This window comes from Etheostoma cragini, chromosome 8, assembly GCF_013103735.1.
Source record: "Etheostoma cragini isolate CJK2018 chromosome 8, CSU_Ecrag_1.0, whole genome shotgun sequence".
In the NCBI taxonomy this organism is placed as follows: Eukaryota; Metazoa; Chordata; class Actinopteri; order Perciformes; family Percidae; genus Etheostoma; species Etheostoma cragini.
The window spans coordinates 8650998-8669668 of NC_048414.1; the positions used below are offsets into that span (position 1 = coordinate 8650998).

Consider the following 18671-nt stretch of genomic DNA (forward strand, 5'->3'; position numbering starts at 1 on the left):
GTGTGGAAGAGAAAGCGAGAGAGAGAGAGAGATTAGTAAGATTACCAAGTCTTAATAGTCTCTGTGCTGTGGTGCCATCTTCTGGTAGGGAAGCACAACAGCTTTGACTCAACTATACACTAAGCAGGAGAACTGGCTGAGACAGAGCACATTTTGCATAGAAAAATCAATAGGGCATTCAAAGAATGCAACATTTAAAACATGAAATACTCATAGATTAAAAAACATTTAATATAGTAACAGACATCATAAAATATTTCATATAATTGCTGACATTGGGTTTAACATTTAAAATATTGGCTATGATGACATGAAATGTATAGTGAATGTGCATTATACAGAGAGCACAGTATTGTACAACCTGTAGAATAGCAGCTTGCAGCATCTTTCAGTGCACACACATACACAGAAACATTTTCTCAATCTTACACAAACATAATGCAGTTGTTCTAAGAAGCCATCTCAATTATTGACACTGCTAAAAGAGATGTGTTAATTTGTTTCAAGGGCCATTTCAGTCATCTCAGAGAAGCATCCATTACAGACAATGCAGTTACAGAGCGTCCCTTCATTTCCGTGATAAAGTTTGTGACTCTAATATCCAGAGTGGATTGAAATTGGAGGTCTGCCAAGGTCTGAGTGTGGGGAGAGTATAATTCATTCAGCTCAGGCTCAAACACACACACACACACACACACACACACACACACACACTCCATCTGCAGTTTTATTCTTTGCATACCGACACTGCTGCAGAAAAAACATACAAAACTGATGCACACACTAGCACGATGAATTAAAACAACAGGTAATATTCAATCTTGTATAAAAGAACATGTGAACATGAATGTTACGTTTTCTGCCTTTTTTTTATAATCCAATAAAGCTGACCAACCATGCATTCCTTTTTTCATCTTCACAGAATGCAAAGAGCATAATTATATATACAGTCAGTGGTCAACATTCAAATACTGAAAATGGTATTCATTTTGGTGTTTCTGTACAGCTGACATGATTATGGGACAGACACTTGGCTAAAAGCTAAAATGTATATAAGACTGTACATCCTTTATCTGCCTACCACAACATTAATTTCTCTTGTCATAGATCTATAAGACCCAAATCACCTTTTGGAGTGTCATAAATACACTCATTAAAATACTATGTACAGTAAGGACCACTTTGTCTAAGCCCTCTGGAGATGCACGGAGCTTGACAAGAGTGCCCTTAGCATTGCCCTACCACTGGATAGCGTTCTAAGTGGCCCATTGATATACTCTACAAAAGGAGCTGCTGAACCACTGCACTTTGGTGTTAAAACATTCAAGTAATGCCAGGAATCAAGAGTATCCACAAACACACATACCACTCTGGTGGATTTGCTACCAAAAGAAAACCATAAAAATGGAAGAAACCAAAAGTTTTCCTGGTCTGCGCCAAACTCAGTCAAAGAATCAGTATGGTATCTGTTAATGATGTGTATAAATCACAGTGTTTACATTCATATATTAAGAGTGCTCAGATCAGGTTCTTGTTGATCTGTGGGCTATGCAGGTATGAAAAACAGAAATACCAGGTGTCCTGAGTGCACAGCTGGATTTAAGGAGTAGAGGCTCTAGATTTGAGTTGGTCGTTTCCTTTTCTATTGGGTCTCAGGGTTGGGGTAATATTTGAAGACCTTGTAGATCCACTGTGTGTAGAAGGGCACATTGATGAAGATGCCAGGCTGGTTGGCGCGAGCACAGCCTCTGCCATGGACGCTCACTCCCACAATAACCCTGATCTCACCATCCTGACACACAAGAGGGCCACCGTAATCCCTCTGCAAAAGAAATAGATAGCACATTTTTCTACATTGCTGGTTGAGCAATAGTTAAATTGAAGTGAAAGGCAGTTTAAGCTCTCAGCACCACCAGTATTTGTGAACATGGACAGCTCGCCTCCAAAGCTAGAAACCACAAAACCAAGACTTTGATCGCTGATGAAATTTAGTGAAACAGTCTCCAGCTGCTCTATTTACAACAGACTGAATGCTAAGCCTACAGATTTAAAGAACATTTATTTGAAATGGGGATCAAACTGAGCTTTGAAAGCTTTATGTTTAACCAAGGCACTAATATGCTCCTAGATTCACACTGGGAACAATTACTTTATCCAATAGTCTAAAGGCCTTTACCAACAAGGACTAAATTCACCATATGCATTCTTATATAGTTGTCCTTCTGATCACTGAAGCAGTTATTTGAGCTCAATAAACAACACACTGGGAAAATAAGATAAATAAATAATAGTTTACCTCACAAACTCCCTCATTCCTCCTGCCTCCTGCACATATCTTGGTATTGGTGATGTGGAGGTTTCCTCTGTGCATTTCTCTACACCTCACATTACTGACAATGGGCAGGTCAACTGCCTTCAACATGTCATCATGGCCAGTTCCTGAAAGAATTAAAGGTTGCACTCATTATGCCTCTGTTCTGTTGTAGCATATGCAGTACAAATTGCACCATTGTATTGTAGAACGCCTACATTTTTGGCATGGTCTTAAATAATATTGTCATTGTGGTTGTTGTTATAAATCTGAATGGCTTATACAGAAAACTTTTATTAAAAATGTCAACCTTCCATGGTCTTGCCTGTATATGAAGCCACCCAACAAGCAGTTTGGACCCAGAGTTAAAGAAACATATGGCCTAAGCCAGACAGCAGCCAGTTATTTGAGAGAAGACTGTGTTACAATATACTTTGGCACCTCCACAATATCCAAAATAATCCAGGCTTGCTGCAGTAGAAATGCAATATTTATGTAATATAGTGCAGACCTGGAGAGTAGATACAGCAGCTATTGTGAATATAAAATATCAGTACCTTTGGTCTCCCCCCATCCATACATTTTACATGTTGTTCCCTCTGGGATGGAGCACCCAGCCACAGGTAGCTGAAGTGTGTGGACATTGTCGGCAGGAAGGGCAGGCCTAAATGTATTGTAATGAGCACAGAAAGTACAAAAGCATGATTAACATCACACACACACAAAAGTATATCAAAATATCTTTGAGATTATTGTTCCAGGAACTCACTTAGACAGTCTTATGAGTGCTAAACTTGAGCCCTCAGGACCACAAATCACATGAGCTATGTTCACTTCCTGTCTCCTGGACCAGTCAGGAGCGCCCTCTCGAATATCAGAGACTCCCAGCCACACCCGATACTCACTTAGGTCTGGAACACTGAAGACAGAGTTTATACTTAATAAAAATATTCCACATGTATTACTCTCTACAAACTCAGACTAAAAAGGACAGACATGAGTAAGTGAAGAGAGTCAGTTAGGTACTTAATAAAGAGAAATACATACTGAAACAATAAATCTTACATTTAATACACAGAGTAAAAGAAGCAAAATGCACTCATAGTTCAAAGTTCAAACAAAAGGAAAGAAATGACATTAACAGACAGCGAGCATTGAAGTTACCATGAGGAGAAGCACTGTCTGTCAGTGAGTACCCAGTCCTCTCGTATTAGGGAACCCCCACACCAGTGCTGTGACCTGAAAAGTGCACAAGACACACAAAATACAATAATAATACACAAGTCGAGAAGTTACAGAAATCCAGTTGTTCCCCAAGTTTGTAAAATTTGAGGAGAGGGACATCCAGTAGTAGAATAAAAACATAGCAATTCAATGTTAGTCCACATAATCTCTACATAATATATAAACTAACTTAAAGATCCAGTGAATGTGGGCTCTGGACAACTTAAAAGTCACCTTTTGAAAAAGTAATTGGCTTCTTACAATTAGGCAAGTTCTATAGCCCTTTGAAGCTACTGATGAATTATAAATGTTTGCGATAAAGGAAGCTACTTTATCTAAAAACATTTGCCTGCACATGTTTCTATCTAGTCATGGTTGTGGCCCTCTGAAACAGCATTTGAACCCGCCGCCGAAAACAAAGAGAAAAACTATTCCTCTGAATTGTTTTATGAATTCAAAGGTGGTCTGGGCAGGATGACCTACTGTTCTTCTTCAGTGGTAGAGGAAAACGTGAAGAATATGAAATGCAACGGCGTACCCTCTCTGTATGCTGACCATCCAGCTACCGTCAGATATGCCCACCGGACCTCCTCCCACGATCCTTGTTCTTTTATGGATAAAACACCCCACAGAGGACAGCTCACCTGGAAAAGAAAGACACACACAAATAGTTCAATATATCTCATGGCATAAAATACGCATTTAGTTGAAGACATTAACATGCATTCACAGGCACAGACATACTATAGTTAGTGGTGAAATATTGTTTACACAGTCACACTAGAAGAGGCACTTGAGCTGCCTAATGATCTGCCATAATCATCATTATATATAAACATAAGGCCATTAATTAAGGTCATTATTGAAAATGTTCATATAACACATGGGTGTCATTTAAACTCTATATGTCAATAGATTGAGGGGTTCATCCTCTGTTCTTGAGTTATAACGTTCAGAAGAGAAACAGAAGCCACCATGACAACATAATGTCCTGCATTCTGTACCTTGATAGGTGGACATAAAAAAGACTCAATGATGTTTTGAAAACACCACTACTTGCCGAGGCTATCAAATACAGTTCAGCAGCCGAGCCACTGGCACACACAGACAGACATAAACACTCACCCAGTGGAATGGTGTTCTGCAAAGCATCACCTGCAGAAAGAAGAGGAGACAAACAAGGGATCAGGGAGTATTTACCAATCCAAGATAAGAGGCCACCTCACACGGCGGTGCATACATAATGGTGACCACCAGGACACTTTGGTTTGTCTGTCATGACATAGTCAGCATTGTTTTCAAATCTGGAGGGCTTTGATTGAATGTAACAAGCCTTTACGGACCATGCCACAATATGTGTTCTTTAATTCCATACCGACAATGGTTTTTCATTCATTTCTTGTCAATGTCATATTATTCTTTCATGGTTATGCAATTTAAATGACTGTTTTTCACCCACGCAATATTAGTGGAACTCTGAACAGTAGAAAGCATATATTAAAAACATCTTAAACACAGCAACACTGTTGGCTAAGTTAGTAGTTGTGATGTAAAGACACACACACACACACACACACACACACAGCCTCGGGCTCTTGGTCCATGTGGTAATAGTTAGAAGAAGCCCTCCCCTGTCTTCCTGATGAGTTTCGAATCTCCTCTGACACACACTGACCTGCGAGTGTAGACAGATCTACACACTGCAAATAAAGTGTGTGTGTGTGTAAGTGTAAGTAAGAAAGACAATCAGACAGTGTGCAGACAAATCTTCACTAGCTCACAGACCAAGAAGAATGAAAATCTTTTTTTCACACAGTCTCACAGATTGTTTTCCCCTAACTGTGTGTCTCTATTTGTAAGTGTGTGCGGCTTGCATGTACACACTCTTGTCCACTCACATGGTTTTACATTGCAGTAGTCCCAGGGAATGGCAGTGTTGTTGGTGTAACACCAGGGGCCATGTTTGTCTTTATCAGGATTTCTACAGTAGCTTCCCTCCAGGCCAGCCATCAGCATGCCCCTTTCGCCACTGGACAAACACACACACACACACAAAAGATCCAATAACTTATCTTTCCTCAACATTCCGTAATCCCAAAGACAATTTTCAAAACAAAAGGAAGTTTTTAGTCCCCTTTAAGCAGATAATCCTGCTGTTGATGAAAGTTAAAGGATTTGCTAGTGATTTATAACCATTAGTAAAAGCTGAAAACATTTTAATAGATTGGATCTGGACATTCAAACTACACAGCTGTGTAGGCTCTGTCCCTCTGGGCAAGATAAGGAGGTGATTTGCAGAGGAATTACTCACTAAGACAGTATGCACCCACCTACAGTCACACATCTAATAAATGCTCATGCAGACATATCCCACACATGAGGGTATTCGTAAGAATTTTAAAACCACAAACAGAACTTTTTCCCAAAACGAATCCCTTGACCGATAAGGGGGACAATTGTAAGGGAAAAGGGAGACATTGGAGAGGGATGCTTGGTACCAAATCACAGTAATCCAGAGTGTGTTGTGTTTCTAGCAGCTAGCATAACAGCCAACTCTCACTGGGACTCCCTAACCCTGACTTTTGACCCTTGGGCAGGAGCCAAGCAGTGGAGCTGACTGGCTTTGAAGTGTTGCTACAAAGGAGAGGTTTGGGGTCAAAGCTGAGGAGTGAAGTGTATATCCCCCAGCCAAGTTATCACTCAGAGTCATTCCTGCTGAGTTAGGTCATCTTCAAGGAAACACTTCTCTAGTCGTTAGGAGATGCTGGAGAGGCCAGTCACGGCACCCACAGGAGCCGTTTTCTCTTCTGAAGAACAAGAGGCCTGACTTGATCCGCTAACAACAATAAGAAGTAACTAGAGGTCAATAATAGGGCGCCTCCCCACACTAACCACCACGTCTCAAATTCGCACACATGGTTCCTTAAAAACACAGACATATTTCCCTTGTTACTGAGGCTGTCATGCACAAGCTTGTATCACAAAGAGGTCATTTCTGAAGAATTATTCCACCTGTTGAATGTTTTAAATTAGCATATCTTCTGCTAATAATTATTTCCTTTGATCGCATTGAGCTTTTGAAAAAAAGGAAAAACTACACTGTGTTAGACTACCTGTGTGACATCTTGATCTCTGTTTTAGGCAGAAGCGCTTGTCATACTGCAGTATGGTGATGTTGCAGGTCTGTTTTGTACATCATTGGAGGAGTTTGGAAAAGTTATTAGGTTAGAAAGTAGCAGAGGTCCAGTGGGCTGACCTGTTGTTGTGGTCTCTCCAGGGAGCACAAGGCAGGTTTGATCTAGTCCTTGACTGCTCTCCTTGGTAGTTCTCTCCAAAGCCGTTGTAGCAGTCTGTATTTTGACCAAAGATTAAACTGTCATACTTCATGTCTCTATGAACAAACAGCTTAGAACAAAACACATGCATAACAGGCAGTGCTTAACATCACAAAACCACATCAATAGTTTTAGTTTTTGTGCATTCTTTGTATTTTTCTACTACAAATGATTAAAAAAACAACCCTGAGTTTCTGAGATATCGTGGTTGTCATTGGATCTGGAATATACAGAGCTGGGAACACAAAAAAGTCGTCCACATGATGCCCAGAAAAACAAGGGTCATAAAAAAGGTTTCGAAGCTGTCTGTCACCATGCATGTCATTTCTATATGGGAACAAATATAAAACTCAAGGGTAGACCACAACACAACCTCAGAGGGGGTTTATATTCCCAATTCAAGGGCACATAATCTAAAAGACATGTCCCTAAGATCCCTTGGGAAATTTGCATTTGTGGGCTCAGCCATAGATCTACATCTTTTACTTCCAAATCTCTTGCTATCCCAGAAAGACTCCCATTCAGTAACAATCCTTCCACTCCATCTTTCACTGTCCAGTGAGACCTGACAATCCCGAGCTGCTGTCAGAGTTAGTTTATTTAAGGCGAGGTGGTCAGTCCTTCCCACAATCCTATAGGGCTATAGTACCCCGCAGGGACGGAGAATACGTGGTTACAAGCCAATGTCACAGGGTCTCATGTGAACTTGTCCACAAAATATAAAAATGTAGGCTATTTCTCTGCTTGGGATGTAGTGAAAATCAGCTTTCTCATTGCTGTTTTGAGTGTGAAATAAAGCTGTCGAGTCTCTCACCACTGACAGGCTTGTTTTGGGTGCCGCATTGGGGGATGTTGGTGCAGAACATTGTGCGGACTCTTGGGTCCGTAGTGAAGCACCAAGGGAATTCCTGGCCATCTGGATTCCGACAGTAGTTTTCTTTTAGGTCTCTGGAAAACGCAGAGAAAGTTATTCTGTAATCTAATTGGATATAAATGCATGCAGGTGGGTGAGTGAGGAAGTAGTGTATGACTCACTTGCAGGGGTAGGCTTGAGGTATGAATGTGTGGTTATGGGGATACTGAGAGTCCCAGTGTTGGCAGGTGAGTCCGTTGGGCATCACGTCTACTGTCCCTCTATAACCCTCTCCTCTGCCCTGGTAACACTCGGTTGTTTCCACCACATTACTTTTAGGAGATGTTTCTGTGAATGTTCAAAAATATACGAAGGGGTGGGTGACTGGTCAAGGTAACACACAGCATGTTTACAAATGAAGGAAATACTTTGAAAAGCAAGGCGGACTTTAGATGAACTGTGGCACTGCACTGAAAACTTGATGAACGATGGATTAGCAAGCATAGCACACCGCAAGCATAGCACACGACACAGGTTTCTAGCTGCCTGCCCTTCTATTGTTATTTCTACAATTTGCTCCGGTCCAGAGTGATGCCCAACTGAATTGCCCAAGTCATTTCTAACGTCTCCGCACCCTAAGGTTATAACAGGTTTGCACGAGAGTGGCAACTGCTTCCCTTTATCCAGTTATAATAAAAGGTATTGTAGAACATGTACAAACAACTATAACTGATGAACAGTAAATCCTTTAGCAGTGAGAAAGTAGACACTGTGACAGTACTTTTGATGGCTAAACAGCCTCAATGACTTGGCCACCTGCTTTCCACAGAACAGCTCACTCAATGGGTTTAAAATACTCACAGTATAATGAGGCTGATATGGCCAAAATTAAAAAAAAAACAAGGCAGGAAATCTTATCTGCTCTACTTTTCTTTATAGAAGGACTGCTCATTACGCAATGAACACAAGTTCATTAGCCTGCACAATGTGCGTCATTGTATCCAACAATGTGCAAAGCTGCAGATCTTCAAGATTCTAAAACAGACATTTTCTGTCCATACAATGTGTCTAAAAATAGATATGCACTAGTTGTGACAGTAAACAAAAGAGCAGGTCTTGACAAAAGAACACTTTGTCTCTCTCCTCTCTGCCTTGTTTTGATTAAAACTAACTGGGTCGTAAACTTGGTCTGTTCCCAACAAACTTCATATCAGAAAGGGGGAGAGAGAGAGAGAGAGAGAGAGTGGGGGAGCAGTGAATCACTGGGTCCACATGGAGACGTGCCATCTAGTAAACATGGTGCCAGGAGTGCTGATGATTCTAACAGGCAAACAGGCCAGTCACAGACCCAGAAGAAAGATGCTAATTCCAACAATAGCAGCAGCTATTTTATTCTCTGTTTTATGTTCTTGAGGACCACAGTGGTGTTTTCAGTGATTATAGGTCAACTACAGTAAGAGTGTGTATAAGTATAGACACCCAAAACACAAAGACAGACGTTCACCTAGCTCTTACAAACCAATCACTTACGCTAAGTGTATGAGATGTAATGCAAGCAATCTGTGTGTATTGTGTGTGACCCTCGTGTTGTGTCTGTATGTGTAACAGGAGGTTAATGTGGAGCAGTAACTGAGCCCAGTGCAGTTTCCCCACCACACATAAGAGCTGGCATAGAACAATAAACAGCAGTCCAGTGGTGCAGGGGAAAAATAAACATTCTGGCTATTAGAGAAGACATAACAGAGAGTTAAACCAAAGTGTGTGTGTGTGTGTGTCATAGTATAAGCCAATAAGAGTGAGAGGAGTGGTAAAATGGAAGGTACAGGAAGTTGTAAATTTTGGTGCCGTCAGTCACACTTCATGGCCTGCACAGAACACTCCCAGACACAGACATGCATAGACTTCCACTTAACATGCATGGCATTCAACCACGCACAAACAAACAAGTATACTTGCTTACCACAAACTTTGATGTTGCAGTACTCCCAGTGCGTGTTTGGGTCTGTGGTAAAGCACCAGGGTCTGTGGCGTCCGTCTGGGTTCCTACAATAGTTATCATCCAGGCCCTTGTCAGGGTACCTAATAGAAAACATGCAGTACAACAACCTTAGTGTAAAGACAAACGAGATATAAGAGTAAAAAGAAAAGCACAACTCAAGTACCGTACTGTTGCATTTTTCTTCTAAATTCCTTAGGAGAATTGTGTAGAAGTGAAGAGATAATTCCCTCTTGCACGCAACCGAAGCATTGATAACTGGAATGGTGCAAGGACTCCATCTGTGAATCTAATCAGAGCTCAGGGGACTGAGGAAGATAATAAGCTACACCACCACAGGTGTTCTACAGTCAGTCATCCCAAATTCCAATATCCCTTCAAGCCTCCAGCCTCAAGGCGTGCAGTATCAGGCTGTGGGACCCTCTCCTTACATTAGTGCTATAAGCAGTCTGGGACCTCGTTTACACAAACACTGGGATGATTAAGGATGTGTTAACGAGTCCCCACTAATCCAGACCACCTGCCATCCAACTTGCTGGAACACTCTCCTGACACAGAGGCACACGCACACAGCAGACTTGCACATACACAAACAAGAATTATGTAAGGAATACTAATACAGAGTAAAATATATGGCCTCCCTATAATAGGTATAGGCTTATCTCATGGCTGGACCCCAGTCTGCTTCTTAATCTATTGAGAGCTTAAAGGAATTTGGGCCAATTAAGTGAGAATGAAGAGTATTCCCAGCATACTGTAGTGCTGCTAAAAACATACACTTACACATTGAATTCTGATGGCATTCCTTCAGGAAAAAGCACACTGGCTGACTCCAAAGCACTCCAGAGTTATTGCACCACAACCACAGGAAATTAGTGTGTGAACTTGTTATTATATTCTCATGCTTTTTTGCTATACAGTTATGTGTGTCCATGTGTGTGGGCCTAAGTGTGATTGAGCATTCACAATTTAATGTGATGCTGAGTGATGCTGTATGTGTGTGTGTGTGTGTGTGTGTGTGTGTGTGTGTGTGTGTTACCTCTTGGGGTGGTACAGGTGTTTATGTGGATCATCCAGGTCCCAGCGCTGGCATTCCTTTCCACTTTCTGTGTGGTCCATGGGTCCTCTGTAATCTTCCCCATTACAGTTCATACACTCCACTATGCAGCAAAGAAACACACAGACACACACAACCAGAAACATGAAATCAAAAATTCACTTAAATCTCCCAAATAATTGAGAGCATGGCATGAAAGTAAATCATCATACTTTTAGTAATATAGCTCTGAGTTAACAAAGCAATAAACAATACTCAGACGTTATACACGTACACTTAATGTATGGACGCACATATTATGTATCACACTAACGGCGATGTTCTCTTTGATGTAAAGAAGGCACCATGTTTTGCATGGTGACTAGTACACACTGTCAGTGTAAACAACAGAGAGGGATTCAGATTAGAAACAGATGGTTATGAGTCCACTGCTGCCATGACACTTGTAATACCACTGGCTGAATGAGTATGTGTGTTTGTGCACGCCATGTTTGCGTGACTGTGTGTGTGTGTGTTTCCTATTAGGACAAGCTAATTTCTTGAGAAACCCTTCCAGTCATTATCTGAACCCAGGTTTTCAATCAAAATAAAAAAGTAATTTTATATGTACAACTTGTGATAACCCAGTTGGACATTATATGTAGGTGGAGAGCAAGAAGGATTCCCATAATGTCTTATCAAGCCACAGCCTGGTTCCTCATTAAGGCGATCCAGTGTCATACTGTACATGCAGAGAAAACAACCTCTCTGAGAGCATGACTCCCGGGGGATTAGATAACATAGGTCATTATCATCCCTTTCTTCAGGAAGACACCAGTGCCTGACAGAAATATTGTGTGATATAACACTGAGGCTAAAACATTGGTGGAGAAGTGTTTTTCTTTCATCACAAGTTTTATTTTTACAGACCTATAACTCAAACTCAGCAGTAACCTTCTACATGTGCCACAGGGATGGATACAATAGTCAACAACTTATCTTAAGGAGACGGCAGGGGATTAATATCCTCTAACATTCCAAAACCAGCCTCTTTAGGTGCAAACCATTTACAAAACCTGAACCTGATGGAATAAGAGAAGACAGCTTAAACTGAACCACACACCTGGAAACGGCTGCAGCTGGCCTCAGCAAATAAATGCCTGTGACCCATACACACATGCACACACACGTAAAGTAGAGCACAGTTAAAGCCAGCGTTGCTTTGTCGAAGGCATGCATGTGATTGTCTAAAACGCTGTAGCTCATTTAAGACTATCAAGCCTCAATTGGTTGCTTGGAATGGGCATTACAGTATTTAAGATAAATGTCTGCTAAAGTACACACAGACGTACGTGTGTGTGTGTGTGTGTGTGTGTGTGTGTGTGTGTGTGTGTGTGTGTGTGTGTGTGTGTGTGTGTGTGTGGCCTACCCTGTGAACACTGTGGTATGCCACACTCCTGGTGTCTGAGGTGTGGCCGGGGGTCGGTGGTAAAGCACCATGGGCCAACACTGGAGTTGTCTGGGTTGCGACAAAAGTTTTCACTGAGGTCCTTCTTCCTGTACCTCTTAGACATGAATCTGTCAGGAGCAGAGCTGCAGTTACACACACAGGCACATCCATCACTCTATCAAGACCGGTTGCCAAATATTTCAGCTGTCATGCAGAGCAACTTCTTTTTGAAAATCCTCCAAGGCCACAGTTTCTGTTGTCGTTTTATACATCTCTTTGACAGAATGATGAATCCTCTGCTAATTTATGAGACAGCTGCTGCTTCAGGCTGAGGGCCGAAACCTGCCTGTAAACACGACCAGTGAAGATTAGAAAGTAATTGATGGCAAAGCTAAAGGGTTAAACCATTGATGACATGATGTTATTAATGAGAGGAAACACATTAATATGTTGAAGCAATGTTAGTTTTCCATGAGGCAGGTTCTGTGTAAACACAAAAAAATGACTCATATCTTCTACATCAGGCAAGCACATGGCTGTTGTCGCCGGTTGCGATGTTAGACAAAGTGTAGGCTTTGAGTCAAGCTGTGTTTTTTTTCACATAATGATGAAAAGATATCGTTCTGAAGCAGTCTTTCTGTCTGCCTTAATGACAGGTACAGAAACGAGAAGGCCTTTGCCTGGCAATCAAAAAGGAGGAGAAACATTTCACGGATAAGAATGCAATTTGTTCTTGTGTGTGGGTGTGTGTGTATGTGTGTGTCTGTGTGAGAGAGAGAGAGAGAGAGAGAGAGAGAAAGTCCCATTCCTGTAAGCAAACTGACAAAACACACAAAGCACCTGGCTTTAATTACCAGATATACAGAGACATTAATAGCAGTCTGATAAAGCAGGTTCACTGGAGGTACATACGTGCACTGCCCTCTTTGATTCGTCTGCTGCAGCAATATCTTACTCTCACTACAAAACCTTTCAAAGTTATTAAATCCCTTTGAATTGAGGGAAGTCGAGAAGGAAGGAGGTATCATGTAGTTCATAGATAATGACACAAGGTGTATGTGTTGTTTCTGAGGTTCTCTGATGGTTATCAAAATATCTGGCGAGTGATAAACTTTGTCCTTATTGTACTCGTTTTCATTTTCTCCGTGGTTCTCCTGACCTTTTTTTGTTGTCCTCCCTTGACACAATATTGCAGTATTTTTTTTATTTTAACCACGCTGGATGTGTCATATTGTCATGTTTCAGACACCTTAACTACATTTACAGTAGACTGAATATGAGACTAAATACTTTGTTAGATATTTTGTGAAGGATAAATGCAGTTATCTTGTTTCTTACCAGTTAATTACAAAAGATCCGTTCTACTTTAACTTCCATAATCCTACAAAAGGAATTGATTCACTTGAATCCTTTTTTTAAATTCCACTTAATTGGCCCTTTTTCTATTGGGAGTTACACTGCATCAGAAAGTATGCCTGCATATTGAAGAATTAGCATTATCTGGGAATTTAGCTAGGGGATGTGCCTAAAGCGTAACCACAGGCTGCATATTAGATGTGATCCTAATCCCAGAAAAAAAAAACATACACACACACGCGCACACACACCTAGATAAACAGTAGGGCCATAGCAGGAAATGATCTGTGACGGTGTAAAGCGTTACAATGAGGTCAGTTCTGATGAATGACTGCTCCCAGGAGCCTAATCAACCTCAAATATATCATACTCATACACACACAGACACATACAGACTAGCCCCTAGCTACTAGCTAATTGCATCACTAACATACCAACACTTACACTAAGAAGCAGCTTTAACACTTTGTTTGACATTGTGGTGTAAAAGTTCATAGGATTCTTACTTGTGTTCATGAGGTATCGGAGAGGCCCAGGCCTGGCACAGGATGCCGCTCACTGTCACCGTCCTCCGCCCCCTGTAGCTCTGACCTGTACCCACAATGCACTCCCTCACATAGTCTAAATGAGAGACACAGAGAGAGTAAGCATGACAAGAGACAAGATTACAGCAAAAGAGAGTGAGCGAGTGGGATGAGCCAACAAACTGATCGCAGTGTGGATGATGAAGAAAACAGACAGAAGGAGATGTTCAGAGAAAATGCAGAGCTTCACAAAGATGCCAAAAGCCCAATCTGTTTTCCTAATCTTTTGCAAAACATTTGGATCCAGTAAAATAGGTTACACAGCTTGCAAGATCACTGTTGTGGTCAGTCAGAGTCAAGTTGGGTGGGGGTTTCCATCGTTTACACAAACTTAATGACAGAAAATGAACTATAATGTGCTGCGAACATGACAATGGTCTTTGCCATTGAGAGATTACAAAGCTACAATCATTCTGAAAATAGGTATTTACAGAACAGGGGTATACAACATATATGCATACAAAAAACATCCATATATATAAAAGCAAGGAGTATGCTGCTTACTGGAAGTGAGACTAATTATGATGTAGGGACATTTTTTTCAAATGAAAGCTCTGGTGACTTTAGTGTCGGTGGTTGAATGAAAAGTTGGAACAGTAGAGGCCACCTTTCTTTTGATAGAGTTGGTAGTTGAAGTCCTGTTGGCTCTGGGCTCCTGGTGAGTTCCTGTCGAAAGACAGCCACTGGCATTTCCTGTTTTTATGATCATAGAGGAATGCTCTAGAGAATAAGAAGGACAGGAAAGGACAAAGAAAGCACAAGGGAAGAGTGAAGTAAATAATGTCAAAGCAATTACCCCAGCTGTGACATGAGTATGCAAAGCAGCTAAGGCCTAGAGTAAACCAGACATGCAGCATTATACGTGTGGAATGTGTTATTAAGAAACCTAGGGAACAACCACTTTGATCTTTGTGTGTATTGACAGCCATTCATCCACAGTGTGGAAAGGTTACATACTTTATGTTACATCAAAATGATGAAGCCATAAGAGCAGGCATACCTGCAGCTGAAGGGGAGTCGTCTGTTGCGGCTGCAGGCTTTGGCACACTTCGCCAGGCTCAGCGTCTTGCTCCTGGTCAGGTGGGAGGAATTTGGAGGCACGGCAACCAGCCGCATGCCATCGGTCTTCTGGTAGTCCTGGAGCGCATTTCTTTTGCCTTCTGAGACACAATTGCATAACATGACCATTCAGCAGTATTTAAGTGACATAGGTTTTGCCATCATCACAAGGCCTATGGCTCTGATGAGAATAATGTATACTAGCCTCTTCATTGCAACAGTCCTACTTTATGGACTGATTTAACCTTTATCTCTACTATTTTATCATAGGATGAGCATTGAATGCACTTTAAATATAAACAAGCTTAATAAGGCATTTAATAATAATAATAATAATAATAATAATAATAATAATAATAATAATAATAATAATAATAATAATAATTTCTACCCACACCAACCAACACACAGAGCCTTTCTGTGGTCTGGGAAGCAGTGTGGACCAGTTACGTTAAGCATGAAAAGCTACCCGACCAGCTTTCGATTCTTGGAATAGCACGTAAGCAACATGAAGACATCCGAGCTTCAGATTCAGTATTTGGGTGTTTGGGATGCGGTGAGCAACCTGAGGATCGCGGAGGCATATCATGTCAGTCCGATCCTCAACTTGACTTCAGCGTCTCGTTTCTCTGCCTGAGTGCCGGAGCAACAAGCCGCAAAAACGCACTCTGTCAGGACAACATGGTGACTCAAGCACTTATTTCATTTTAATATAGGTCATTAAATGATCCAATGGGTTGTAGGTATCAGTTCACTTTATCCTAGAACGTATTTATGTCGTGATCCATTCCGATAATGGAAGTCTTAATGCGATGCAAGGCGTTCTGGCACAGGGCGGTTGCAATGACAGCCTACTACAAGAGTTTAGATTAAAAAGCCTCTGCTAGATCGTCATTAATGATAAAAACATCGTTTTTATATTTCTTCCAGAAATGTCCAACTTAAGAAATGTTCTCATGACTAAGTATCACTTTTACTACTCCATCTTGTTAGAATTAGATCCGAAAATAACTGATACAATATAACAATTAACAAAACGCTTGGCTACACATAATAAAGACAAGATAGGATATTGGGCTACAATATAACATAATAAAGTCAACTTAACTGTCTGTTAAGCGTCTGTTAACTGTCTGTTTTACCAATGCGTTGTGACACCAGCTCCAGCCCAGTGGCAGAGCTACGGGAGCAAAATGCCTTCATCCCAAACTTACCCGAACAAGAAATGACAAAGAGTCCGAAAATGAGCTTGTAAATCCACATCGCCGCGTCAAAGAACAAAAGTTTCAGAAACAATTGGGCAAATGCTGCTCGCTGTGCTGTCAGTCCGCGACCAGGAGATGTTGCTTCCACCACTGCACAGATGATGCGTCTCCTCTCTAAGTACTTCCTCGCCTCCCTCCTCTCCCTCCCTCCCTCTCCTCCCTCGTCCTCATGACTTTATCTCTCGCTCCCTCTCTCGCCTTTTTCTCTCTCTATTCAATTAAGGTTTCTTTGGTGGTGACACACAATATTGCCAGAACTTCAGTGACAGTGTTGATTATGTCAATTCTGATATCCTTATCAGTATATGCTGTTTATGTCACTGTGTGTGTGTATGTGTATGTGTGTGTGTGTGTGTGTGTGTGTGTGTGTGTGTTTGTGTGTGTGTGTGGATGTGTGTGGGTGTGGGTGTGTCATTAGGCTATTGTGTTCTTATACCTTTCCACTCAATACCCAAATATTTATATTAAAACTTATTACAAATATTACATTATAAGCAGATTGTTGTCCTATCTCTTAATTTCTTTGTCTAACCTTTTCCCCTGCCTTAATTTCTTCCCACCTATACTATTCAAACCCTATAAAAAACAGAATGCTGTACAATTATATAAGTTCTGCGGCCTCCTTGCACAATAAACAAATATAAAAATATAAATACTTATACAGTAAAAATATATATATAAGTTATCCAATGAATTAACAGAGATGTAAAAAAACCACACAAAAACTGTCAGAGGCACACTATAAATATCTGTGCAAAAAAAGAGGAATATAATAATAATTGTATTTATTCAACAGATTGTGTAACCCTGTCACACAAGCAGCATCCCACTCAATCATCTTATTGTACCTTTTTTCACTCCCTCAAATCACCAAGCCACACAGTGTGCACAATGAACCCGATATTGGCAGGCACTTGTCAGTGCCGGGAAACTCAGTGGGGATGTAAAAGAGGAGGGGGACAAAGTGTGTGGCATTGTTTATGCTACTTTACTTCTTCCCCTCTGTCTCAGATAAGAAGTGAAGTTGGGGGGGAGGGCATCTCCAATCCATCTCCTAAATGTGTCATCTCTGTTTTGAGCGATGACAGCATGAGATTGGAGATGTGACACTTAGCTGGCCTCAGCATTTTCTCTAAACATCTCTGATACGGCAGTCAACAAACAGCGCTCCTGTCCTCCAGTGATGGGGTGCACACTAGATAAAAAGAATTCAAATGGCACTTAATGCACTGTGAGGATTCCCGGTATTTTCTTACACAGAGGAATAGAAGAATAAATATGTAGGAGGAGACAGACTCCATCTCTACCTCCTCTCTGGTTCAATGAGTAATGCTCCTGTGGCTTCCTGAGAGGACCACAGAGTCATTCGCAATAATAAACAATCAGCCATGAGTCAGATACTTTCACTGGAGTGGAGCGCAAGCCTCTCTCGCACAGTCTCTCTCACTCTTTCTACCTTCCTTTACGTATATACACATGCAACAGAACCACACAAACTGTCTTTTGCAGACAAACATGCATTCAGACTCTCTTTCTTCTGTCTCATTTAAAAACATCCATGCTCATACATAATGGGCAGCAGATGAAGGCTCCAACCTTCACCAGTTTGAGCCCTCATCACCACAATCTCATTACTGACTCCGCTAGCAAGAATCCAGTGGGTGTTTTTTCTGCGTCTGAGAGCCACAGCTTCTGCTAAAAGATGGAAATTAGAGAGAGACCCAGTAGCCCACTGCTCGCTCAGCCACTCAAGTCCTACTCCTCACATCTGTGGCTGGTTATTGCCAGAAACTTCATATCTTCATGCAGCTTGTAATTAAGGGAGGAAGTTTGGTGGGAGATGGGGATGATATGGAGAATGAAGAAGTTCACACAGAGAGATTGAAGATGAAGAGCAATGTAAGTAAAATGGATGGATTGTTGCAGGGAGGCACAATACAACCCAGTGTGCTGAAGGCTGGGCTGTCTGAGTGCATATTTTTGGAGTGCATGGCATATTAATAGACTTCCCGCAGATTTGTTTGGAAGTTTTTTTGTGCATTGTGCGATTCATGTGTACTGTACTATATACTGTTATTTTCTATGCATGTGTGTGTATGAATGCATCCATATGGGTTTTTGTCTGCAGAAAATTAATTAGACCTTCTTGTGAGCTCTAATTGTTGCAGCCTCTCAACCGGATTTTAGCCATATAAGCTTTGG

The 18671-nt window shown here is 41.3% G+C and overlaps 1 protein-coding gene across 2 annotated transcripts; it reads right to left on the reverse strand.

The window, feature by feature from the left end:
- Positions 1-505: 505 nt before the first annotated feature.
- On the reverse strand, positions 506-16594 carry LOC117948721 (hepatocyte growth factor). 2 transcript variants are annotated; one of them, XM_034878505.1, is made up of 18 exons: positions 16419-16594; positions 15146-15305; positions 14753-14865; positions 14068-14182; positions 12185-12348; positions 10759-10879; positions 9684-9802; positions 7906-8071; positions 7685-7818; positions 6792-6885; positions 5434-5564; positions 4661-4690; positions 4074-4179; positions 3476-3550; positions 3081-3230; positions 2869-2975; positions 2297-2439; positions 506-1822 (listed from the first exon to the last, which is right to left on the reverse strand). In XM_034878505.1, the coding sequence occupies exons 1-18, from the start codon at positions 16465-16467 to the stop codon at positions 1643-1645; spliced, it is 2157 nt and encodes a 718-aa protein (XP_034734396.1). In that variant the 5' UTR covers positions 16468-16594; the 3' UTR covers positions 506-1642. The 2 variants fall into 2 exon arrangements, with proteins under 2 accessions (XP_034734396.1, XP_034734397.1); XM_034878506.1 differs by having other exon boundaries at positions 1572-1822; positions 12185-12333.
- Between the last annotated feature and the right edge of the window lie 2077 nt (positions 16595-18671).

Excerpts from the sequence above, each read along its gene's own strand:
- LOC117948721 (XM_034878505.1), bottom strand. The coding sequence starts at position 16,467 with ATGTGGATTTACAAGCTCATTTTCGGACTCTTTGTCATTTCTTGTTCG. Across the intron at positions 14,866-15,145 it reads CGACTCCCCTTCAGCTGCAG|AGCATTCCTCTATGATCATA; the intron begins GTATGCCTGCTC and ends CTTATTCTCTAG. Across the intron at positions 4,691-5,433 it reads CTACTGCAATGTAAAACCAT|GTGATGCTTTGCAGAACACC; the intron begins GTGAGTGGACAA and ends TTCTTTCTGCAG.